This window comes from Myxocyprinus asiaticus, chromosome 34, assembly GCF_019703515.2.
Source record: "Myxocyprinus asiaticus isolate MX2 ecotype Aquarium Trade chromosome 34, UBuf_Myxa_2, whole genome shotgun sequence".
NCBI lineage: Eukaryota > Metazoa > Chordata > Actinopteri > Cypriniformes > Catostomidae > Myxocyprinus > Myxocyprinus asiaticus.
This window is the reverse complement of record NC_059377.1, coordinates 35,614,490-35,641,233: the sequence shown is the minus strand read 5'-3', so window position 1 is coordinate 35,641,233 and position 26,744 is coordinate 35,614,490. Positions and strand designations below refer to the sequence as shown.

At 37.8% G+C, this 26,744-nt stretch overlaps 1 protein-coding gene across 1 annotated transcript; it reads left to right on the top strand.

Annotated features, from left to right (window-relative positions):
* The first annotated feature begins 1,369 nt into the window (after positions 1 to 1,369).
* Positions 1,370 to 26,531, top strand: LOC127425639 (ephrin-A1-like). Its single transcript, XM_051671834.1, has 5 exons — positions 1,370 to 1,653; positions 21,699 to 21,994; positions 22,978 to 23,043; positions 23,159 to 23,248; positions 23,867 to 26,531. Exons 1-5 carry the CDS (start codon positions 1,556 to 1,558, stop codon positions 23,989 to 23,991), a joined length of 675 nt encoding a protein of 224 aa, XP_051527794.1. The 5' UTR covers positions 1,370 to 1,555; the 3' UTR covers positions 23,992 to 26,531.
* Positions 26,532 to 26,744: the final 213 nt, after the last annotated feature.

Genomic DNA, 26,744 nt, shown 5'->3' with positions numbered 1-26,744 from the left:
AGTATCTGGACAAACTGACAGCTAGAATGCCAAAGATCTGCAAAGCTGTCATTGCTGCACGTGGAAGATTTTTTGACGAGAAATCTTTGAAGTAGTTTAAGAAGTTCTGAACATTTTTTTCAAATTGTAATAGTAATTTTTCACATTATTTATGTCCCGCCTATACATTGTGATCAGTTGAATGCCACTTTGGTGAATAAAAGTAACAATTTCTTTCCATAAGAGCAAAATCTGTACATTATTCCAAACTTTTGGCCGCCAGTGTGTGTGTGTGTGTGTGTGTGTGTGTGTGTGTGTGTGTGTATATATATATATATATATATATATATATATATATATATATATATATATATATATATATATTTCATTATTAAGTGGAAAGCCAGAGGAGACTTGAGCCCTGTGATTTTTCTCCACAAGAGGTTCTTGAATTATCTATTAGTAGTCAGCAGAAGTAACTGCTATTTTGACAAGTGTGCTAAAAAAGGCTGTGTGTATTGTGCAATACACAATCATATTGTGAGTTTGTATTTGTGTGTGTGTGTGTGTGTGTGTGTGTGTGTGTGTGTGAGTGAGAGAGAGAGAGAGAGAGAGAGAGAGAGAGAGAGAAGAGTGAAAATAAGGGCAGTCTGCAGACATTTACTAGAACTGATTTTATTTCATAAACAAGCATGGACTGCAAACTACAGGGTTTTATATATAAAATTATATTACAAAGACTTTTCATACTTGGACAAAGCTGTATGGGAGGTTAATCGGTTGTACTCAGTTGCTTGATCAAATATCAACTGTAATCAGTTGTTTACACTAGGGCAAATGAAGACATTAATCTGATTGACCATGACCAAAGAATAGTAGTCTGTGTGAAAGTCTCAATGACTATACAAACGTTTGTTGATTGGGGAAGATGAAAGCATTTATACCCCAAGTGTTAAAAGTACCTTTACTGACTGTTTAACACGTCAATTCGCTCGTATAATTCAATCAGAACGTCGTTTTAGGCAAACGCTTTCGATGAACTGAAATTAAACGCTTTCTCAGACCGACTAAATCGATATAAAACGTTTAATCCGGCGCTTTCGATTATAATGTGTTCCAGGAACCCTGTCGGATTTATCGAAATAGTTCAAGCACATAACTTCAGCATATTTGGAAAATACGATAACAGTCGATTTCCTCAACCTCAGTCTGAGTTGAGTTCAACTGTGATACTGAATCTGCAGAGGGCTACAGACAGCTTCTCCGCTGTGAGGGAATGAATCCTGCATGCTCATTGGCTGTTGTAGGTATAGTGGGCGTGGTCCGTTCGGACGGTATTTCCACAAAAGCAAAATGCGACGCAGAGAAACTTTCATTCAGTACTGACTTGGTAAATCTCTGACGCAGAGCTGTTGAATTGTTAATTTCATGTAGCGCTTGGTCGAAACCGAATATTAACTAGCTATAGAACAGTTACCTACACGGCTGTACGAGGTGAAAGGAATTGAGAAGTTACACTTCACCTATTGCTGCCTGGTTATTTTCTGTCTTTGGACTGAATCACAGAGCGTCTATAATGGATCTGGTGTGGCTCTTATACATCGGAGCGAGTCTCTGCGCTTTGCTCGTCTCTGCTGAGAGGCACACTGTTTTCTGGAATAGTACCAACTCCAAGTAAGTAAATCTATTTTTTCTTGCTCTCTTCGAGCAATTACTGTGCAACATGGGTGTTAAAATAAACGTCTTATGCCATTAATTAAAATATAATTAATTGTTTTAAACTGTTAGAACTTCTTGCTCCTTTTATTAAAATCTTATTTGCATCTCAATACGGGTTTTACGCTCTGTGCATTTGGTAGGTTTAACAGGACTGTTGTGCTTGTTTCAGTGGTATGCCGCCGCTGTGGTCTTGTTGTACACCTTTACCTGTAACAGGTCGCGTTATCCAGTCACTTTTATTGCGCCATAATCTGTCCACTTCCCATCACTGGATTGTTTGTTTACCATTGCTTGTGCTGTGGATGTGATCCCAAAATCTGTCTCTTTATAAGATGTATTGATGCTTGCCACAGTGTGGGCTAACTGCGCTCATTCTCGTAAAATACACGGAAACTGACGTATTTTTCACCTGAATGCGTCTACAATGTGCTGAAATACGCATTGGCTGTTGAGTGAGTGTTCCGCTTACTGATACGCACAGTTACTTTACAGGGCTGGTGATGGGATTGCAAAACTCGGAACGATTCGTTCGAGTCGCTTTTTGTTTTGGAACCATCTGTAACGCAACATTTGATTGACACGTTCTATTGCGAGCAGATTTCTTTATTTAACCAAATGTGTTGACTTTTGACAACACTTTTGAGTGATGAATCAAGCGAACCAGCGAACCGATGTTTTTGAGCCGCTCCAATGAAAGAACCGTCCGAACGAACCGATTCGTTCAAATGAATCGGATTTATCAACGTTAAAGGAATAATCCGGGTTCCACACAAATTGAGCTCAATCGACAGCATTTGTGGCATAATGTTGATTACAACAAAAATGTATTTCTGCTCGTGCCTCCTTAAAATAAACATCGAGGTTACAGTGAGGCACTTGCAATGGAGGTGAATGGGGCCAATGTTTGGAGAGTTTAAAGGCAGAAATGTGAAGCTTATCATTTTATAAAAGCATTTTAATTATTCTGTTAAAACCTGAAATTATTTGAGCTGTAACGTTCGTCATTTTGACGGTTCTTTCAGGGTTTTCGCGTTACATCGTCATGGCAACAAAGTTGAAAAATTGGATATAAATTTACACAGAAAATGTTCGTAAGCGATTTTATCACACAAAATCATGCTAACACACATATTGTTTACGTCTTGTGGCTATACTTTTAAAGCAGTGAGTATTATTTTAAAGTTTACAGATTGGCTCCGTTCACTTCCATTGTAAGGGCCTGGCTGTAACTCAGATTTTTGCTCTAAAAAGAAAAGGCGGGACGAGTTGAAATACATTTTTGTGGTAATAATTAACATTATGCCACAAATGCTGTCGATTGGGCTTAACTTGTCTTGAACCCAAAATACCCCTTTAAATCCAACACCTACAATGTAAGGTCATGCTGAGTTACAGTAATGAGTTTGTCGGCTTTGAGTTATTTGTGCCAACATTCAGAGCTTATAACAGCTTGTAACAGAAAAGGCCTGTGCCCCCTCCACACTCAAACACACAGATTTATCCATTCTTCTAAGAAAGGGCATACATGTTCAATGGCCAAACAACAACGATCATTTCAGTGACTAAGAGCGTAATCCTTACTACACTCACCATTTTTATTCAATATCAGATCTAAAGCTTTCTCTCTGTGTGTTTTCTAATCCTGTTTTCATAGAAATATCAGAGGGGTTGGGGGAAATTATTTTTCTTTCACAAGTCTGCATATGAAATTATTTAAAGAGCACCTATTATGGTTTTTAAACATGCCTAATTTTGTTTTAAAGGTTTCACAGATTTACATGCATCCAACGTCAAAAAACACTTTAATTTGCTCATAATTTAAATTGCAGCATTACCTTTTTTTCCCAGTGTCAAAAACGACTTGTTCAATGATCTGTTCTAAAGGATTCATTCTAAACTTCTCCTTTCAGAGAGCCTACTCTTCTCTGATTGGTCAGATGTCCCAGTCTGTTGTGATTGGTCTACTGCTTTGTGTAGCGTTTTAGGGTGGGTCAAAGCTGTTTGCGAGCAGCCAATGAAGACCAGAGGCGGGTTTTTTGTTACCAAATTATGTAGGTTAGTACAGGAAGTAAGTCTGGAATTACTAACGACTCGTTTCAGGTGTTCAGAATCGGTTCTTTCTTTTGGGAGTCAATAATTCCATTTGTCGTGCACTTTGATTTTTGAGACTTTGCAGACTTTTTTACATTCACAAACAGCTATATAACACACTACATGAAAGGTAATATTTGGAAAACCATAATAGGTGCTCTTTAAAATCAGACAAAAAGCCAGATTTTATTGAAATAGATTTAATTCCACAAACTCCAGGAATATATAATGATGTGATTGCATTTGTGTGTTGTTTGTGCATTCATGCCTTCAATGCATATGGTTGACAGAGTATATGTGTGTATAGATGTGTATGTGCCTTGGGGGAAGATTGACACCAGGGTCGATAGTCCACTGCAGCTGAGCATATTTTGTTTTTAGGCTGTAGAGGTGATTCTGAGTCAGGTCAAGTAAGCCTGCATGTTTGAATTTGTTGGTGCTTGCTCTTGTTGTGCTTGCTGCTGCTTGTTGGAAACTCATGTGTTGTAGTGTTGCTCAAATTCAATAGCTGATCAACTGAAATGCTTGATAAGTAGTTGTTATCCAGTGCTTGGTTATGATTCACAGACTCTCTCATGTATTTATTAACCAAACTTCCTCAATTAACCTTTCTGAACACTCTTGCAGTGAGTCAAGTGTGTTTCTCAGTTTCAATTTAGTGTGCTTGATTGGCATGTCACACCTACATTTGCATTACAAAGTAATTACGAACATAGAAGCATAAAATGATAAATAGTCAAATAAAGTAAAATAACAATAGCTCAGTAGCTTAAACTAGATAGGTAAATTTTGCCAAGACCAACTAGCTTTAAAAGTTTGATGGTTACACAGTAATTGCAGTGATGGATGGATGGATAGATGGATAGATGATAGATCGGTAGATTACAGAATGGATGGATGGATGGATAGGTAGATAGGTAGATTACAGAATGGATGGATATATAGATTAATTACAGGATGGATGGATGGATAGATTGATTGATTGATTGATTACAGAATGGATGGATGGATAGATATATAGATTAATTACCAGATAGATAGGTAGATAGATAGATGGATGGATAGACACCGATCGATTGCCGAAAGTTTCACTTTCACTGTTTTTCTCTATTTAAACCATTTGAAAGGACCACTGTACAGCCAGGGATTCAGTGTAATTCATAATATCAATGCCATGGTTGCTGAAAGTTTTATGTTAGTGTTGCTCTTGTTGTTGTATCAGGCAGCTCTTAAAGACTTATAGAGATTCCTTTGGTTTCTGTTTGTTCTTTCTCTTTCCATTTTTTCTCTCTTTCTCTGCCTTTGGTCTCTACCTGTCTTTCCCAAACCTCCTCCCTTTTCCCTGGCTCCATGCCCTGTATTGCATGGTTTACTGGTACACCCTCTTCTCTTCTTCTTTTTCTTTAACTCTTTCCCTCAATCATTTCACGCTCTTCCTATCCATCTGTATCCCAAAACTCTCCAACCTCCTTGCATTTTTTTTCTTTTTCGCTTGTCTGATGTCACCCCATTGTGTTACTGTTTCACCCTGCAAAAGAGCCCTTTTACACAGTTTAATTCAGATAGTAACAGGGCTTTCTTGCATTTCTACCCAAAATGTCCCATTCAGTGCTATTTTTTCCCCCCAAGGGAATGGGGCCTTGCTTGTGGGGTTTAGCCAGCTAAGTGCTTTTTTGTTATATGTTACAGCCAAATTAGCTTGCTCCCACCGCAGATCTGCAGCGGAACAAAACCGGGGCTAGTGTGACCAATCGTGGGGCAGAGTTCACTGGCGAGATGAAGTGCCATTTATGCAGTGTGTCTGTCACTGTGTTCATCTATATGTGTGTAAGGAGAGGAGAAGTGTAGATAGAAACTGGTGATAAAGTGCAATTTTGCTTTTGTCTACATGTCACTTAGCATTAATCTCATCAGATCTGTGTGTATGCATGTTAGAGTGACAGTAAGAGAGTGAGTGATGTAGTGCCATTCACTTTATGTAGTCTCTGGTGGTCTTCAAATAAGGAGGCCGCCACTCAAGCCCACCTCTCTCCCCTCCTTCCTGGTCTCTGCTTCATTCTTCTGGCCTGTCTGGCTTCACCCTCGTTCTCTCTCTACCTTTTATCTCACCCTTACATGCTATTGCTTTTCATCCTTTTATTCAGTTCCTGTTCTTATTTCCTTCCCTCTGTGAAAGAAGGATGAATGAAATGAAAGAGGTTTAGATTTTCTTTTTCTTCGGTTTTACCACCAGAGCCTGTATCTCTCACTTTTTCTCCTCTCTTTCACCTTCTCCGTGCTGTGCTGAAAAGGACTTTCCCCCCACCCCATCTCTTTGACATAAATTTATTATGACTATACGTTTAAATGCGTGTATGTATGATCGCTCACATGGCATTGCTTCAGGTGTTCCAGTCGATAAAGCTTGAGTCAAATCGAACTGTTCCACTTTTCATTTCATTCCCTGATTGGGGAAAAAACACTTTTTTTCTTTCCTCAGGTACACTTCTTCTCTAGCTTTTGTACTTCTCTTGTTTACTCTTGAACTTTGGTATTACAGTACTGCTAAAATTATATAATATATTGCTTCAGGGTTCCCACTGTCATGGAATACATTAAAATTCACTGATTTTTCAAGTTGTGTTTTCCAGGCCGGAAAAGTAATGGAAATTAGTCATGTTTCAGAAGTAATGGAAAAGTCATGGAAATATCAAAATGTTTCTAGTTATTCTCTGCACTGATATTTCATTGGCAAAATGTTCCTCTTGTGTAGAGCTTACATAGAGTAAAGCTTGCTTCCGATTTGTGAACTAAACATTATTTTATTCAGTTGAAGTCAATAAATTGAAAAAATTCACAAATCGGTCTGGAAGATTTGTTTGTGAATCAGTGTGAATCAAAATTATTTATATATATATATATATATATATATATATATATATTAAAAAAAAATCCTGATCCAGTAATCACATACGACTGGAAAGGTCAATTCACTGGTTTGTGAATCAGTGTGAATCAAAATTATTTTAAAAACTCCTGATCCAGTAATCACATATGACTGTAAAGGTCATAGAAAGGTAATTAAAATGTCATTAAATTCACTGGTTGAAAAATTCACAAATTGGTCTGGATGATTCATTTGTGAATCAAAATTATTTGAAAAAATCCTGATCCAGTAGTTACATATGATTGGAAAACTTATTAAAATGTCCTTGAAATTCACTGGTTGAAAAGTGTTGCTTTTGTTTTTCATAATTTGTAAAGCTTCTGATAAATTATTAAAAGTAAAACGTATTTGTCAGATTTCCACCGAGTTTGCACACCAAACATTCACAAAGTGCAAATCCCCTGAGCCTTGTGTGTTTCTTTATCCGTCACACAGAACACAAACACAGAAAATGTGAAAAAAGTGTACAGATTGCTTCTAGACCTTCTTTCTTGTAATTTCTCTATTCCCTCCCTCACTTCTATAGATTACAATCTACTCTCTTAATTGTTGACCCATGATAATCTTCTCCAGTAGACTGCTACATCTTGTCCCTAACGGCCAGAAGTGTTTGATATACACTATATAAAAAAAATTTCATGTGTGAAATGTGATATTTGTCAAATGATGAAAGATTTACTTGACCTGAACTGATTTGCTTACACCATATTGAGATTACAGACCCGATTGAGCAAGAGGATTAGTGAACTGAACCCAAAGGTTTTCACAAGGGCAGTGCGTATATCTGTGTCTCACGAAGAGACTGCCTTTTCCTTGTTAAGCGTGAGCTTCCTGGCCAAGTGTTTTCCCGGGAAAACTGCACATCCTGCGTGTACAATAAACAATACCTTTCTCACACACTCACGCACGCAAGCAGCCTGCTTTTTACACAAGTCTCAGACATACACTTCCTTATACCCACACATACTCAATGAGTTATTATTCACACAAGTTAAAGGGCTTGAGAATGTGATAGAGTATTATCTACTGCTCAATATTGGAAAAACACTTGTTAATACACCATTTCCACCATATATCTCTCTCTGCATCTTGAAAGAGACACACCCATTTTTTTAACACCTGCAGTAATGCTGTTATCTTTTATCCTACAGCTGTGATCTCATTTATTTCACTCCCTGAGAATTCCCAGAATCTTTGTGCATTCTCACGGTCATTTAACCTTTCCCTCCATTTAACCTAATTTTTGAGACATTTTTGACTATCTTTCATATTTAATAGGTTCCTCTTGCATTTAACAATACAGATCAAGTTGAATGTCTAATCGTTTTAATAAAGCCCATCCTACGAATAGCCAAGGTTCCAACGGTCATGGAAAACTTGGAAAACATGGATTTTAAATAAAAAAAATAAATAAATAAAAATTTAGACCTGGAAAAGTCACAGAAATCTTAAAGTCAGGGAGAAGTCATGGAAATTTCTATAATAAATACACATTTTTCTAGTTATGCCCTTCTCTAAAATATTTCATAGGCTAAATATTAGGGGTGGGTAAAAAATATAAATTTTCTGATGCATCACGATCTTCATTTGATCAATCTCGATATCGATTCTTAAATCCTAATATCGATATCTTAATTTATGCGCTACCCTCCCCTACAATGAGAGGAAACCACTCATATAAATGTATATATTTGGCAACTGGCTGGTAAATTATTACATTTTACTCAGCAGTAATTTTGTAGTATAGTGGTTGAGTATTCAGCAGCGAGATCCTTTCACTGTGTGTTGACTGTAAAAGTTGTTCCGTGTAATGTGTGTCCAAAGACAAGATCTACGCGAATAATTTTTCATTGAATAATGTCTCTTTTAATACCCTTTCTGTTCTTTACAGTCAGTTATTGATCAAAAACATTTAAAAAAAAATAAACATTAAATTCTAATCACGCATAGCACGGATGAGATATATCCATTCGAGCCTCTCTCGTTAACATGCGCTTATTTACAGACGGTCTTTTCAGAATTGCCGGTTTTCTTAAAGAGACAGTGCCGGTTTTAGTATGTGTTAGATGAATCAATGCTTGTAAATAGTAAAAATGTATCAATTAAACAATAAACATGTAACAAAAAATAATATGAAATATAATATTTATTAGGGCTGCACCTAATGATTATTTTTTTGTCGATTAATATAAAGATTCTTTTTCCGATTAGTCGATTAATCTACCGACTAACTTGCCAGTTATTCTAAAGATTTTTTATAATTATTACTTGATTAATATAACAGTTAATTAACCCAAAATAAATTAAACACAAACAAATGTACAAGAAACAAACAGTGTTACTATGAATGCAAACTTTAATACAGTGAAAAAGACACTCTGTTAGCATAACATAAATATATATAAATAAATAAAAATTTCCAACATTCTTTTGAATGTCCATGTTCTAAAATAAAATATTTGATGCCATGAGTGTACCTTCATTAACTATTAGTATTATTTTGAATGGCCGTGGAAAATGAAGCAATGTGATAACAATTTCATCGATGAATCGTCCCAGCCCTAATATTTATTGATGTCAGGGTTTTGGGGAGAGGTAAGGACTCAAACGCAGAGAATAAAACCAAAGATATTTTATTAATAAATCAAACTCCCATGAGGGGGAAAACATAAATAACCCCGAAGGGGACAAAAGTAATCCAGGGAATCGAGCAGAGGGAAATGGGGAACAGGACCAACTGGACCGCACTGGAAGCAGTGAACAAGATGACAGGAACACTAGAAAACACACAGGACCGACAAGCGAACAAGGCTAGAGAACAAGACGAGATGAACTAGCACTGGACAGCAAAAACAACGAGACTAAAATAGGGAGACAAATCAAGAGGGTTAATCTAGGGCAGGTGTAAACAATGAAACAATAACGAGCAAACAAGGAGGCGGGTGTGACGTCAGACCGAGAAGCATGTGGTGCTCTAGAAACAATAACAAAGCCGCGTGCTCTCACAAGCAAGCAAAGCATCTGATTGGCATGAGTGCACATCGCCAAGACAATGAGGCGATATACACTCATGCCAATCGACAAACAAGACGAGAGCAGACTTTTGTGTGAGAGTTCGGCCAAACACACCCAACACCTTACCGAAGTTACCGAATCTCAGCACAAACAAGAAGACAGCTCGCGACCCTGGCGCAAAGTGAGCGCAACGCGCGTCCGTGGATGTGAGAGACAGACAAGGAGTATGAATGTCTGGGTCCCGACACAGACCGGAACCGAACTAGATGGGAAGTCAGGACCCAGACACCATTCTCCAGACATGAAACACAACAGACAGAAGAGAGCGCAGCCAGGAATAAAACAGAGACCGCGTGCTCACACAAGACAGAAGAGCGCGTGGCCGGGAATAGAACAGGGACAGCAGGTGAGCAGCCTTCGTGGCTGGAGGCGCTGGCAGGGGCTAGGAGGTGTGAATGTCAAAGTTGGATTCCCATAGCCCGAGTAGGTACTCCTCTTCCCTTATCTCCATGACACGATAGACCACCTCCCAGAAGGACCACGTCTGCAGGTTCTCAAATCTCCCAGTTAACAGACTCCTCCAGTCTGGTCAGGAACAGATAATTTAGGGTGACCTCGTCAAAACCCAAACCCTGAGCCGCATTGAGGAGTGCCTCGGCGAAAAGGGCATTTGCCCTGATGCCAGCTCCTCGGATTGTGGCTCAAGGATTGCGGTAATGGGAGGCTGGTTCCTGCTAGACTGGAGTGGGAGAAGAAAAAAAAATCTCTGCTGGGTCCATGTTTGGCCAGTTTGTAATGTCAGGGTTTTGGGGAGAGGTAAGGACCCAAATGCAGAGATGAAAAAACCAAAGATACCTTATTAAAAAAATCTAACTCCCATGAGGGGGAAATCAAAAACAACCCCGAAGGGGACAAAAGTAATCCAGGGAACCGAGCAGAGGGAAACAGGGAACAGGACCAACCAGACCGCACTGGAAACAGGAAGGTGAACAGGATGACAGGAACACAAGAATACACACAGGACCGACTGTTCTAGGAACAATAACAAAGCCATGTGCTCTCACAAGCAGGCAAAACATCTGATTGGCATGAGCTCACATCGCCAAGACAATGAGGCAAAATACACTCATGCCAATCGACAAACAAGACGAGAGCAGACACTTGTGTGAGAGTTCAGTCATACACACACCCGCCACCTTACTGAAGTGACCGAATCTCAGCACAAACAAGAAGACAGCTCGTGACCGGGGCGCACAGCGCAAAGCGAGCGCAACGCGCATCTGTGGATGCAAGAGACAGACAAGGAGTATGAATGTCTGGGTCCCAACACAGACCGGAACCGAACTAGACAGGAAGTCAGGACCCAGACACCATACTTCAGACATGAAACACAACAGACAGAAGAGCGCGCGGCCGGGAATAATACAGAGACCGCACGCTCACTCAAAGACAGACATGGGTGGATAATGTCACAGCCCTGTCAGACCAAAACCCAGACTGACAGAGAGAAAGGACCATGACAATTAATTAATTACATGGATTTGTTCATTTTTAAAAAGCCAAAATGTGACTAAAATTATGAAAAACAAATAAAATATATAATTAGTCAAATTAATATTTTCGTAATGTACCTAATTAGAAGGTCCGCTGTAAAATTAAGGCATTAGCTGGGAGAGAATTTCTTCACATGTAAGCAAAAGGGACATTATAACTAGTGGTCGACCGATATATCGCCGAGGCTAATAAATTGGAATTATTCAATTATCCCCTCCACTGAGAATTGCCTGCTTGCATGTGAAGCGACTGAGACATTTAAACGACCAGTCAGGGTTTGTTTTGTTGTTACGTGCCATCGTGTTACTACCATAATAGACCGGTGTGCATCACAGTGTCATTTAAACGGTCCGCATATCAGAGCATCGGCAGATGCATTTGAGTTCGTAATGTTAAAGTGTTCGCCTGTTTCATTCTCCCTCTCTCTCCTCAACAGTTCCGTGTAACTTTTAACTGTCTTGCCTAATGATAAAAATGCAAATATCAATAAAACTAATATCATGTACTGTCTACAAATATGCACATATCTCGTTTAAACAGATGTAATAAACCAACCTCACACAACTTCAGCTGATCCAGCATCCTGTGGAGCACTCATAAATCTTCATCTGAAGTATGTATTCTAACAGTCTATCCTCAACAGTTTCCTGTAACTTTTCTAATGATAAAAGGAAAATATCAATAAAACATCTATTCTATACCATCTGGAAATATGCAGATATCTCATTTAAAAAGATGTAATTCACAAACCTCATGAAAATCCAGCATTTTCTTCCCGTCAAGCGCTCATCTAATATCTTCCTCTGAAGCGCGTATTCCATGAGCCAGAATCAAAAACTTCAGGATCAAGAGTTCCTCTGATTCACAAAGCAAGACGGTCAGTCTGTAACAATCCAAGCAGGCAATTCAGGCCATTTAAACGGCCTGAAGATTGCTGCTCGCACTGGATCCGCACAAGAGAGTGAGAGCAATTTCAAAGTAAAAGCGTTTCACATGTGCTATAAGTAAATGTCTTATTCACTATGAACTGTATGTACAATTGGTTTGATTCTGTATTTTTGGAGAAAATGCTATTACTAATGCACACATGTCATCCATGGTTGCTGGACTACTGTGTGTACTGTTATATCCTTCTTCCTTATCAGTTTCTTCATGTGCAAATATATTACTAAAATGTGACGACTAAACAGAAATCAGAAGAAACTGCTATCTACCATTACAATATAATATTTTTAGATTCTTTTTTACAAAGTTAAAGTTTAGTGTAAAATTTAGTAAATATAGTGTTAATAAGAGTTTATAAATTTTTTAGCAATTTTATGTTTATGTTATTTACTATATTAAATTGTGTGATATATCGCCATTGTATCGGCCACCCTGCTCTCTGGATATTGGCATTGACCATTTAAAAACCCATATAGGTCGATCACTAATTATAACTGAAATATACCCATATGAGTCAATATAGAATCAAAATCGAATCGAATCGTGTAAAATACATTAATCGAATTCAAATCGTGGGATCTGTGTCAAAACCTAGCCCTACTAAATATTGCTCTTGGGCTGTCTAATTTGAGAGTGATTCTTTCTTTGGAGTCATTCTTTTTGATGAATTGGTCAAACGATTTCACAAATTGGTCTGAATTAAGTGACTTTTTTAAAAAACATTATCCAGACCAGTAATCACAAACGACTGGAAAGGTCAAGCTCAATAACTTTGAAAAACCTGAATACCTGATTCATACCATTCTTTATGTGCGTAAGGGTTTTAACAGTCGTTTGCTATCGTATGCTTAGTTATTTTAGGCAACACAAAGGATGGTAGCGGGCCGTTAAGTTTGTGTGAGTGTATCGGTATGTTTGTGTTGCATTTTGTTGTGTTGGGATCTTGTTGTCATAATCACAGCCCCAGCATGTGGTTTTGGGTCCACGGTCTTTTTGTTTGTCCTGCTCTTGAATGGGACTGTTTTTTAGATGAAGGTCCATTCCCACGACAAGTCGCACGCATGTTATTACAGTGTGTGGTGATGGGACGGTGCAAGAGACAACTCCCCCCGAAGGGTGGCCAAGCCTGTTCTTAACCTGTTGATGTGCATGCCCCCCCCCCCCCAGAACTGATGTCACTTTGCTTAAATTAGTTCACATATACTATATAGTCTACTCAAAGAGTTAATAATGTTGACAAATTATAAAGATGTATAATTTGTCAACATTATGAACAATTTTGAACAGCACACTATATAGTAAATGTGAATTAATTTAAGCAAAGTAAAGTCAAACCCATGGGTGGGGTAAATGAGCATCAACAGGTTTTAAACAATGCAAGGAATTTCTGAAGACATTTTTTTCATAGAATATGCCTTATGTATTTATCATTTATAATCATTTATGTTGTTCCGTTTGTTTTCAGCTTGGACAAAAATATATTTTGTTGCAAGCCATCTTTCTCAACTATCCCTTTAATAATCCCCAGTTTCTCTCATGGCATTAATAATCTAATTTATTTATGAGAGGACACAGGAGCCAGGCAGTTAGTACAGTTGTATGGTTGGGTCTGTTATTAGTATGACAGATTGGACAAATAAGGAATTAGACAACTAATTCCAAAGACACCTTAAGGAAAGTCACAGTTAAGGAGTTTAAAAATGTAGCACTTGTTATCATACACACTTTAGTTTACGGGATTATATTAACCTAAAAAAAAAAAAAAAGATTTGAATTAGCGAAACGCTGTAAATTGACAGGGCTGTTTTTACAGATCATTGAATGAGAATGCAAACACTGATCTTTATCAGGCGCTACTCAGTCATTCCTTTATGAAAGAAAGTAAAGAGTTCATTTGAAAAGGCAAATCTGACAACTTGATCAATGAAGCAGGTGGACAAAAGGTTGAGCGATTTGAAGGAAAAGAAAAAAGATTGATGAGGATAGGATGTATGTAAACATGATGAATTGAAAAAAAACCCTGGTGTGGAATATGGGCTTGTTAAATGGCGAACTGGTCTGATTTGGTTGTCATGGCAATTGCAAATACCAGAGTTAGTGTCCACAAAACGTAGGTCACTAACTAACATACCTCGAAATTCCAGCGAGCAGGACTCTGATAGGATGAGGGCAGTGTGGGGGGGGGGGGGGGTGTTTGCAGGGAGAACGAATGGGGGATCAAACTGCTTATTGAGAGCTGAGAGACAGACCGAGGGAGAATAGAGAGAGTGGACAGAGATGGATGGATAGGAGAAAAGATGAAAGAGTTGGGACTTGTCCGAGTCAGGGCCAGGACAGGCACAAGAGCAGCCTGTGCTGCTGTATCAAAGGATTCTTCTCTCTACTTTTTTCCTTTCTTCCCCCTATTCTCTTTGTTTATCTCTTGTACACCTGCACAGTATAAAGCACATTTTTGAGAAAAGCCAGACAAAAGATATTTTTCCTTTTCAAACCAAAATTCTTTCCTAACTTTTCCAAACCTTCCTGTCTTTTCCTTTCCTTCATTCCTTTCAAAACAAACCTTTCTTTAACTTTCTAACTTTACTTTCCTTCAAACCTTTTTACTTTCCTATCACTTTTTCTTTCTTTCATTTCCAAACCAAACCTTTCCTCTTCTTTTTCCCTTTACTTTTCAAACCAAACCTTCCCCTTTACTAACTTTCCCCAACCTTTTTTCCTTTGCTATTCCTTTCCTTTTTAAACCAAACTTTTCATTTTCCTTTCCATTTCCTTTCCTCACCAAATATTTTAATTCATTTTCCTTCCCTTTCCTTTTCAAGCCAAATCTTTTTATTCCTAACTTTTCCAAGCTTCCTTTTCTTTTTCTTTCCCCTTTTCTTTTTTCTTTTCAAACAAAAACTTTATTTCCTTTTCAAAATCAAACCTTTCCCTTTACTAACTTTTCTCAACTTTTTTTCCCTTTCCAAACCTTTCATTTTCCTGTCGTTTCCCTTTCAAAATGTTCCTTTCCTAATTTTCCAAACATTTTCCATTTTAATTTGTCCTCTTTTCCCTTGCATTTCCTTTACAAACCAAGCCTTTTCTTTGCCTTTCCTTTTTTCTTTTCAAACAAAAACTTTCCTGCCTTTCCTTTTCAAACCAAATCAAACCTTCCCTAACTTTTCCAAACCTTTCTTTCTTTCCTTTTTTTCCCTTTACTAATGTATCTTGCTTCCTTCTCTCTCTATTCTTTTCCATCACTCTCTTTCCTCTCTCTCTCTCTCTCTTTTTTTTTTATCTCTTTCGGCAGCCTTTGTTCAATTAGCATCCGAACCACTCCAGTGTAAAGTTTCAACTGTGTATCAGTACAATGAAATAGCTTGCTATGGGCCCCTCTGCTTGCTCTCTCTTTCTGCCTGCACTAAGCCAAATGAGGCCCCTGGCCCCCTCGGCAACCTAGGCAGAGTAATCCCGGAGCAGAGAGCACCCGATTATCCAGCTGCACTGCATTCCAAACTAGTCACCCAGAACGATGTCGCTTGCATTAGCGGTGAATTAAAACAGCACAGAGAAGACGATCTGCATGAGGTTTCTGGGCTAATGACATAGTCAATTTAGCCAGTCAACGCAGGTGTTCGGAGGGGTTGGACAGAGTAGTGTGAATGATGGATATTCAAACAGATTCGGGGTGAGAATTTTGTTAATTACCTTTTGACTGTAGTATTAGATGTTGAAAGTTACAAAAGATCACAGATCGGATGACAGGGATGTTGGCAGACCTATTGTTGGTGTGTTTGTGTGGGGATTTACCTAGCTATACTTTGAGGACCAATTGTTAAATAATCTGACAAAACCTCTCTGACAAACCTACCCCAAGCAGGTGAATACGGAAAGAATGTTAACCCTGCATCATTTGGTAATGAGTGTGTTAAGGTCTATGCTGCTGACTCCAAACATTTCCTCAACCTCTCACCCCCCACTGATCACCCACCCCTTTGCAAGCTCCAACATTCCAGTGAGTGATAGAGTGTTGAAATGAGAGAGGGAGAGGGAGGAGAGGCCAACAGAAAGACTTAGAAAGGGGGTAAAAAAGAACAACAACAATACACTTTGAACTAAAGATTAAGAGACCCCAGATTAACCCTACAGTTGCCCATTTGGCACCAAGTCAGTTCTCCTAACCGAGTCATCTGCTGATGATTTTGGCAGAAAGTGAATTCAGGATTAAAGATCGTTTACTATTCACGTATTCCGGTAAGCAGGGACGTGACTCACAATCACCCACATATTTGTCTGCCAGGTTTCAGTCTGCATAAATCAAACATGATTCTCATGATTCATTCATTCTCATTTCCTTAAAAAAAAATAGAATAAGGGTGGTATTGAGACGAAGAGCACGTTTGACATCACTACTGCCTCTGACTTTTTGTGAATCTCGCAAAACCTACATGTTTGTTTAAATAAAAATTAAGCCTTTTTTAGGACCATTAAGGTTTTTTGCATTCCAACAATATTTTCATAACAGTTTAAACTGTTAATGGGTGAATCTCGCAAAATCAACATGCACAGGTCATATTTCACCCCTAAATCAAAATAAAAAAATAAGAAATCAGATTAAGCCTACAGTATTTCAGGACCATTAAGGTTTTTTGCATTGCAATATTATTTTCATGGCAATTATCATTACCGTAATACAAATAATTGTATTATTTAAATTCTTATTTAAATAAATCAAGTATTTCAATTTAGAAAAATGTAAAAATCTAGTAAAAAATGTCTTTTAATATGCCTATGGCAAATAAGGGAGTGCAAAAGAAAGATTTGTTTGAGAATAAAGAAATTAAACCTGATCATAATCCAAAAAGTCATGCCTGGGGAATTCAGAAAGTTTTTATTGTTGATTTTAGGCATGCTGAATATTTGGGAAAAAAATGCGTTATTTAAATGCTTTTTTAAATAAATCAATCAATATGTTGCATGCATCTAATCTAATGAGAGTCACCATTGAGAATAATGGGAATTACAACTGCAAAAGATGCATTACGATATTGAGAATTTGGGTAGAAATGTGCTTAATTGCCATGAAAATAGTGTCACAATTCAAAAATCCTGTTGGACTAAAAATTGGTCAGTTTTCTTTATGCAAAACATGTTTCCTTCTGATTTTATGATGAAATGTGACCCAGAAATCTTTTCGTGAGATTCATCCAAACACCTTTTCCAAGTCAGTGTTCAGGGCATAAAAAAAGCAGAGAAAACACAAAACATGGTTGAGCAACGAACATCAATTGGTGTTAAAGAAGTTTCGCCCTGTATGCAATGTAAGGAATGAATCAAAATGAGCAAATGGCATTACTACATGAATAAAGCCATTGATAAAGTAACTGTAGCTACAGAAAAGACACTGGCGTGGGGAGCACCCTCTGACCTCTCTATTGAGGGACATTCCATCCCCCACTGCTTTCTCCCACCCTCCCCTCTGACTCCCAGCCCCCAGGGGCAGAGGGGGGAGCTGCATAATAATTGCCCCCCTCTGGGGCCATTTTAATTCTACTCTTTGTGTTTTAATTGCCCCCCTTTTGATGAACACATTGGGGCCATACCACAAACAGATTTTAATCAGGGTTTCAACAGGGTGTGTGTGTGCGTGTGTTGAAGTGCCAGATGACTGCTCTTAAGCATCTGGTGATAGAATGTGAGACATGTAAATTGTTATTGGGGATGGAGTATATTTGCTTCATTCATCGAACAAAGTCGTCATCACCCGGATCAGTGTGCGATTGGCGTATGAGGCCCCAAGAGAATTGAAGTGAGTGGGAATACCAAGTTTGGCATTATGTGCAGAGCTGCGTGTAAGTGTGTGTGTGTGTGTGTGTGTGTGTGTGTGTGTGTGTGTGTTTGCATCTGCAGTGAGTGAAAGCAGCAGGCCAATTAAAAGGGCTGTGTGTGTGTGTAAGAGTTGAAGGGGTCTGGAGCCAGATCGTCTGTCCTAAGACCGGGGGGTCCCACCATCAACAAACAAGAAAAAAAAGAGACCCACTTACAGACTTTGATCATAAAGCAGACATGTGGATGTTGTCGCACATGGACCGAAACACCCACTCTGGGTAATAAAGCTACTGTTGTGTCCACCAGACTGGGAGGAAAGCTGAAATTCCCCAGAAAATAGGAGGATTCCACTTTGTGTGACAGTGTTTTCTGTACTTGGTTAGGCCCTTGATAGGTTTTGCGATCCGATATTTCTACATCAACGGAACCATTACAGTGTTAATTAGGGGTGTTGCTGGGGGGTAAATATCAGTATTATAATTGCTCATAATTAAGGTCAAAGATTTGAACAAATCACTATCCATAAGTATTAAACTTAAGGCCTATTCACACCAAATCCAAAATGAATTTGCAAACTGAACTGCCGACGAAAGGTCTGTTCACACCAAAAACGAGACAGTTTTTGCTCGGGCTATATGAAAAGCAAATTAATTCCTGAAAAATAGGTGCCACTTAATTTAACATTTTATTAGGTGGCAATTTTAGTTGGTATTTTAATTTCATGTCCTGCAGTGAAACATTATTGAAAACTTCAGTAAAAACCCTGCTAACAATTTCATTATTGCAAGACTACTTAATAAATACATTTTTAAAAAAACTCACCATTGATTTCGATTTTGTTTTGCAATTCCTTGCCATAATAACTTCTGTTCTGTATTTTTGTAGCCGATGTGGCCTTTATCAAATAATTCCTTGTGCTCACATACCAAAGACAAGAGCAGCTCCACATCCATCTTCAACGCCTGCTTCCAGTTGTTCTTCTTTAGGTATTTAATGTCTGTTTGCTGAGTAACTTTTGGTGTGTTGGTGCCACCAACACACTGGATTTTGTAGCTGCAGTGGCTCGGGCAAGGACGGATTAAGAACTGAGAGGCCCATGGGCCGGTACACCATGGCCAATGTTTTTTCCCCCTTTTGCTCTGGTGTGCAGATAATAATTACACAAGTTAAATGCTGAATCATTTAAAAATCAAAGCATCCCGAAGAAGTCCTAAAAACTGTATCGTTCGTTACCTCATGGAAAGTGAACCTGCCCGGGCAGAATTACTAATTTTCCATTTATTAAGAATAGGCTTACTATGTTGCAGGCAGTGACAGATTATTTTTGTTTGACTTTAATGTGATTTTATCATTTGAAGATCTGTGTATTGTGCTATTTAGGCTCATAGCTCACTGTGCATTTTATTCCCTGCTAATCTTAGATTGTGTTTGATGCATCCATGGCAATAAGCGTTCTTTAGTCCCGACTCCTGACAAATAACAGAATAACCGTTCGTGAACCAAATATTACAAAAGGTTATCATGCACATATTTAGAGTATTAAGGCATCTTTCGCTTTATCATTAAACATTAAATGCATGCAGGACTTAAACATTTTGCACAAATTCTGTCACTTATATAAATTTAAACCATCAGCTTTGTACACAGGTAAATGGCAGTTTGGAAGCGTTTTGTGAATCAGACGCTGTTCTCTGTAGTCCTTCAAATAAATGCGCTGCACCTGTGAGACGCAGATTCCCTGAGCGCGCACTGGAGGGCCTGTGCTGGCGCTGCTGTAGTCCAGCATGCATTGGGCCGAACAAATGGTATTTCACATTTATGTGGATTTATAATAGATATCTCAAAATAAATAAATAATTGATTTAGAGCTCAGGGCCCTTTAGGTTTAGAGGCCCCTGGGCAATGGCCCAATCAGCCCAGTGGTTAATCTGTCCTTGGGCTCGGGACATGTCACTAAAACACTTATTCTAATTGTCAATCAATTTTATTCACAATTCAAAGGGTAAAAAAACCTTTGGATTGTCAGTGGACAATTTGTTGGACCCACTGTGAATAGCACAGTGGGAATCCATTGTTACTATTCAAAAGCTTCTTCACAACTAGCATTCTCACTGAAGATCCGGGCTTGGTGTGAATAGGCTTTTAGGCGGTAACTTGTACCATTCCTGTACCATTTGTGCTATGGGTGTAAATGGTACCTCAAATCATGCGGCTTGTTGAGGAGAGTTATGTTTTTACATTTCCTAGAGATCCAACTTAAAATATTTGCATGGTAGGTGATAAAACAGGCGAAAAGTAAAAAAAATATATATATATAAATATATTGAGGAAATGACTCGGGGTGGGCTCTCGTTACTTGGGAACAGTAAACAAACTACTCAACCCGCTGAAACTAAGCTGATCTCAGAAACCAACATGGAATCCGATGATGGTTGGATGGATGGATGAATAAACACACAAGGGCATTCTATCTTTCTCTGGCATTCTTCTATCAGTGGGCAGCACATAAACTGATAGTATATTGCCAGCAGAACAGAGAATGAACCAAATGATAGAGGGAGGAGTAAGGAAGGGCAGACAGGCAGACTGTCTCCGTCACCTCCCTCAGTGTGTCAAATGAAAAGGAGGAGTGTGGCATAGACGGGGTGTGTATGACTCTTGTCAGCCAAAGTGTGTGTGTTTATCTCTAATAAGTAAGGGAGTGTGTCAAAGGCTGTAGACGAAACGCAGATTTATTTCTCTGTTTGTGTTACTTTGTGTGTGTGAGCGTGTGTATCTGAGCATAGTCAATAGTCATCACCTGGTAATGCAACCCAACAGATTACTGATCCCTTTGCTCAAATAAGAATCTGCTCTCACAAGGCGATAAAACTCAAACATTCACGCAAACACATCCATGTTCCTGTCATTCTTGTTGACTCTGACCTATTCGTGAATACGGACAGCGTGCAGTTAAATCAATGAAACGATGTCTAGAATAATCCATATTCATGCATCTGTCCCATCTCGTGTTCTGTAAAGTAATCAAGGTACTTGTCTGTCTCTCCTTTGTTCCCTATTTATGCTTTCGGTTTTTCTTCTCCGGCTCTGTCCCTTTGTGATTTGCCGGTCGTCTTTTGAGATGTCATCTAGATCAATGCGAGGGCAATTGAAAATGTGATTGCATCAGGCTTGGCATTCAAGTCAGACACTCCATTTAAGTTTTCTAAATGAAGAATTCTTCTTGTCACCAACGGGAGTTTTTCTTGTTTTCTTCCTTAGTTTTAGGCCATCTCTGGTGTTAGATAATCTTGTCACATAAATGTACTTTTTTATTGATATAAAATCCTTTATTGTTTATAGTTTATTTCCTATTTAGCTTTGAAGCTGGTTCACATTGCCCCAACAAATGTTAACAAACTAAATTTCAACAGTTGTTGTGTTTATTTGGATCAGTGTGTTAACACAGTTGGTGTTTATTGGGGCAGTGTGAAATTGAGTTATATTTCCTACCATTCGGTATCCAAAAGCAAACTTTAAAATGTTTGAAATGTTGGCATTTGTTTGTTGTAGTAATATAACCAGTCTTAAACAGAAATCATTGGTATGAGGTTTTGCTTTAATCATACAACAAGAATGCTTCTTACAAAAAGTATTTACGAAATCTCACTTATTCATTTAGCTTCCGATGGGACGACTATGCAGTTGAGGTACGCCTGAACGACTATCTGGACATTGTGTGCCCGCACTACCCGCTGGGCGAGGTGCCATCACAGGACGCAGAGCGCTACGTGCTCTACATGGTTGAACGTGAAGATTACGACTCCTGCCGTCCGCTGTCCTATGACCAGATGCGCTGGGAATGCGGCCACCCTTTCGCCCCGCATGCACCTGAGAAGTTTTCTGAGAAGTTCCAGCGCTTCACTCCATTCACTCTGGGAAAAGAATTCCGACAGGGTGAAAGCTACTACTATATCTGTGAGTATAGGCTCTAAAAAGTTGTCTGAATTCTTTGTGCCTAAACTACTGAATGTATGTAAATACAAGTCAATAAAGTTTATGGTGGATTGTTTCAAAAAAATTAATATTAAGAGGGAATCTTGCAACCAGCACACTTATAACTCCAGTTATAGATTTTATTGCCCCACAAACCATGCAGTGAATACTAAGACTGTGAGTCACATTAGAGCCGTATTTTAGCACCACAGTAATGAATACATGCATTGCATTTGAAGCCAATTCATGTTGTGGAGGGCTAAACTGGCAACAAATCCGCTACGTGTCCTTTTTGGCAACCCCATGGGCTATCCTTGGGGAGTTTGGGCAGTTGAAAACACAAGGAGCACATTTTAGCGAGCTTGTGGACTGGAATATGGAAGTCTAGAATTAACAATGGCAGAGTCGAGAACCAAAACCAGACCCCTCTTGGAAAGAGTATTACTAAAACTTGTTCAGTTTGCTAGTTTAAACATTGTGCCATTTTGAATGGAACAGTTAACGGAGTTTGCACGCTAGAGGAAGCTTTGACACAGGTTTAATGTATAGGAAGGCATTCGATTTCAGAGAGTGGAACAAGTAGGAATTCGAATTGGATTTCCAAAAACAAAACCAGACCTGCCTCTCAGAAATTCTCAATGATCAATGGATGCCTACACCTACACACTACAATACAATTGATATCAATGGATATGCAGCATTCACCAGTGCAGTGTAAAATCTATTGCATAGGCACCATAAGAATTAGAGTACAGTTAGTTCCCTGTAGTAAGACCGATCAGACATAGGTCACTGGTCCAGATGGCTACAACTTAAACCTCTAGTTATCTAAGGAGAAATGGATTATCCATTACACGTCTAACACTATTACCCTTGTTTCTAATTAACCTGTCTGCAACCATTTACCTCCTTCTATCATCCTTTAATCTACCTTCATCTTGACACTCTTCCTCATTACCTTACAGCCAAACCACTGCATCACCATGGACAGGAGTGTATGAGGCTCAAAGTGAACGTAGTTGCCAATGATGGTGAGTATCGCCACCCTGGTGGTCTGTAAGTGAATTGCAGATCTCAAAAAAGCATGTCTTGCAATTTAGTTGCCATGTGTTTTATGTTTGGTGTTTTCCTTTCCTTTCTATTCAGGCTCTCAAGAAGCCAGGGTTGGCACAGGAGGCAGAGCCAAGGTGGGCACAGAGGGAGGAGCTCACACGCCATCCAATCGGTTACCAGCAGGTATGGTAACACTGATTAACATTCAATACTCCGTCTCTGTAAGGCCCAAAATATACTTTACGCAAGTACAAGAGCATAGATGCCTCTAGCTACGCAAGCTGAATTTCATGCATTTTTGCGTTGTTTCAGAATACAATTCATAAACAACGCAAGTGCACTTGGACTTTTTTATTTTAGTTTGACTACTGTAAAGGTGGAGCAACAGTTTGAAGAATCTTGCTGAGCAAGTAAGATTATATTAACAGGTTTATAGCTAGCTACCTGAATAATAACAGATGGTTTAATGACACAGATATTTGAAAGTAAGTTTATTGCCCCCCTTGAGGACTGAGGTTTGTTACGTGGAAGTTGTGCAAGAACTGAATACAAGTATTTACAATTGGGCATGAACGCACGCTTGCAATGCATTGGCCAAGTACTTGTGTAAAGTATGTTTCTGGTCTTATTTGAGTACTGAGGTTTTTTACTGAGTTACACAAGAATGCAGGTTAAGTATGTATGTTGCATTGGCCAAGCTTTCATTGTTTGTCTACTTGTGTTAAGTATGCTTCTTGCCTTATTTCTATGTATTCTATCTCCAACTACAAAAAACTGAAATAGATGTTTTTTCTGCTACAGATGATCCAGTCGTGGATCTTCCTGAAATACAGAAAAGCATGCGGACGAACTCCGCCTTGTCAGTAGCATCCTGGACCGTTCTCACAACGTTACTTCCCCTTTTATTATTGCTGGTCTTACAATGAGACCATAATTGGACTCCAATTTACACCTACAAAAGAATACAATGACAGTGTCCTGTGTTGATGAAAACACACAGGGGTAGCTGTTTAAAAACCCAGTGCTGGCCATTGGGGGAAACGGACAGGAAGTAGAGCTCTCTAACACTGCAGGTGCAAACTGAGAAAGCGAAACTGGGATGAAGAGGGCTTTGAATTTTCTTACTTATGGACAGTTCTAAAGAAAAAACTTTGACACGTCAGTGTTTTTCTGGAAAGATTACTCATGCAAAGGGAGATTTTTGTTCCCCTTTTCCTTTTTTATGGACGTATAAATGTCTGGACTACACAAAACCTGGAAAAGACCAACTGAAACAATAGCACAATTGGAATTGTAATAGCATGTTCTTCAAATATGGACAACCCCTTTATTTGAGTGTTATAGTTAGGGGATGCTAGCCAAGAATGAGCCAAAGACAACAGAGCTTCTCATGAAGGAGTAGAGCGATCAAAACTTTCATTGTTTTCTTCTTTTTGTTGATCCAGACAAATATTTTATATACGTATTAATTTATGTAGCAGCAGTTCAGTGGGGTTTATTCTCATCTTTCATGATTTTACAAAACCATGTGCTGTACTAGGCATTCAATCTTGGAAAATGGCACAATACACACACAGACACAATACACACGCCGATACTGTTTACCAAACCCACTGACATACTTGCGAATCCAGAATTGCTGTGTTGTTTTTGTGCATTGATTGTTTAAAGAGTTAATAAATTATTAGGTTTGCTGCAGAACAAATTACTATATATAATGAACAAAAATGTTTACTGTGCGAAATACTATATATAATTGACTATCAGCCATCCAGCTCCCTAAATATTTGTATCAGCCATCTGCAAACCCATATTGGTCAACCACTAATATATTTCAATATTTAGCTTGGTTCAATTGCAGTTAAAAAATCTGTTAATATACTTCTCTATTTTTACACCATTTGACCTATATATATATATATATATATATATATATATATACACACACACACTACCGTTCAAATGTTTAGGGTCACTTACTTATTCTTTATTATTTTTTTCTTCACATTTTAAAATAATAGTAAAGTCATTACAACTATGGAATAATAGAAATGGAAATATTGGAATTTATGTTTTGACTAAGAAAATCCAAAATAAATCAAAACTGTGTTATATTTTAGCATCTTCAAAGTGGCCACACTTTACCTAAATTGCCTAGATGCAGAAATGTACTCTTGACATTTGCTCAACTGACTTCTTGAGGAATCACCCTGGGATGCTTTTTAAACAGTATTGAAGGAGTTCCCATCTATATGCTGGGCACTTAGTGGTTGCTTTTCTTAATTATTCAGTCCAAGTAATCCATTTCAAAAACTTTTTTTTTTTAAATAAAATTTTAGTTTTGTCATTAAATATATTAATATGTTAGCACAATTATATTTTTGTCTACAAAACTAATTTCAAACATTTAAGTATACGCCTTCAGATCAAAAGATTTTTAAGATCATGAGAAACATTTCAGGCAAGTGACCCCAAACGTTTTAATGGTAGTGTGTGTGTGTATATATATATATATATATATATATATATATATATATATATATATATATATATATAATATACACACACACACACAATTTAATGAGACGTAACAAATGTGGAAATTTTGCAGACTAACTCTGCACAATATTTACTCCAAAATCACAACAAAAACTGAAAAGTGTGCATTATTTATTGGATGAGGGGTGATTGGCACAAAAGGAAATCGGCCAAACAGGCAGTTAATGACCAGTGTCAATAATCTCAAAGTGGCTGACTACAATATACACACTCAGAAAACAATTTTAAGATCTATGCATTTAAATTTCATAACAAAATTCTATGAAATTTAATTGAATAATCTGTAAAAAAAAAAAAAAAAAAAAAATATATATATATATATATATATATATATATATATATATATATATATATATATATATATATATATATATATATATATAAAATTATGTTTTATTAATTTAAGTTTGTTAAAAATTACACTTCAGTTTTTTGGTTATGAAATTGGAATGCGTAAATAAAATAAAAAGCGACTAATGTTTTATTTTTTTATTTTACTATTTTTACCGTGAATAGCTTAATATGGAGAAACTGGATCAGGTTTAACATTTAGCAAAGACATACACGTATAACATTAATCAGCTAAAACTACAGCAACTATGAACAAACATAACACACTCTGACTGGTGACGTCGCATTCAATGTAACTGTTTAAGCTCACTTCTGAGCAGTTGTTCATACAACTAACTTTTAGATCACTCTGATTTGTTTTTTCCAGTTTGTTTTTATCCTATATTCTCTTATGTCATTCTCATATTCTTATTTTGTATATGTGTTGTGTAAAATGTATATTATGTATATAAAGAAGATTATATAAAAAAAAAAAAGAGACATTTGATAAAGAAAAAAAACAAGTTAATGTGAAAATTCTTATGTGAAAATAAATGATATTTTTTTGAAAATGTGACCTTTCTGACCTTCATGTGTTTATTGAAGAGATGTGTGATGTCACTTCAAGTGCCTTTTTGCTTTTAACCCTTACATTGTGTTCCTTTCATTTTGACTAACTTTTATTTATTTATTTATTTATTTATTTATTTTTATTTTTATATTTTTTTTTTTTGCTTAATCCAGTTGGAATAAAATTCCTTGACTTTGTTCACATATGGTATCTGAAAAC

Excerpts from the sequence above, each read along its gene's own strand:
- LOC127425639 (XM_051671834.1), top strand. The coding sequence starts at position 1,556 with ATGGATCTGGTGTGGCTCTTATACATCGGAGCGAGTCTCTGCGCTTTG. Across the intron at positions 21,995-22,977 it reads TGAAAGCTACTACTATATCT|CCAAACCACTGCATCACCAT; the intron begins GTGAGTATAGGC and ends ATTACCTTACAG. Across the intron at positions 23,249-23,866 it reads ATCCAATCGGTTACCAGCAG|ATGATCCAGTCGTGGATCTT; the intron begins GTATGGTAACAC and ends TTTCTGCTACAG.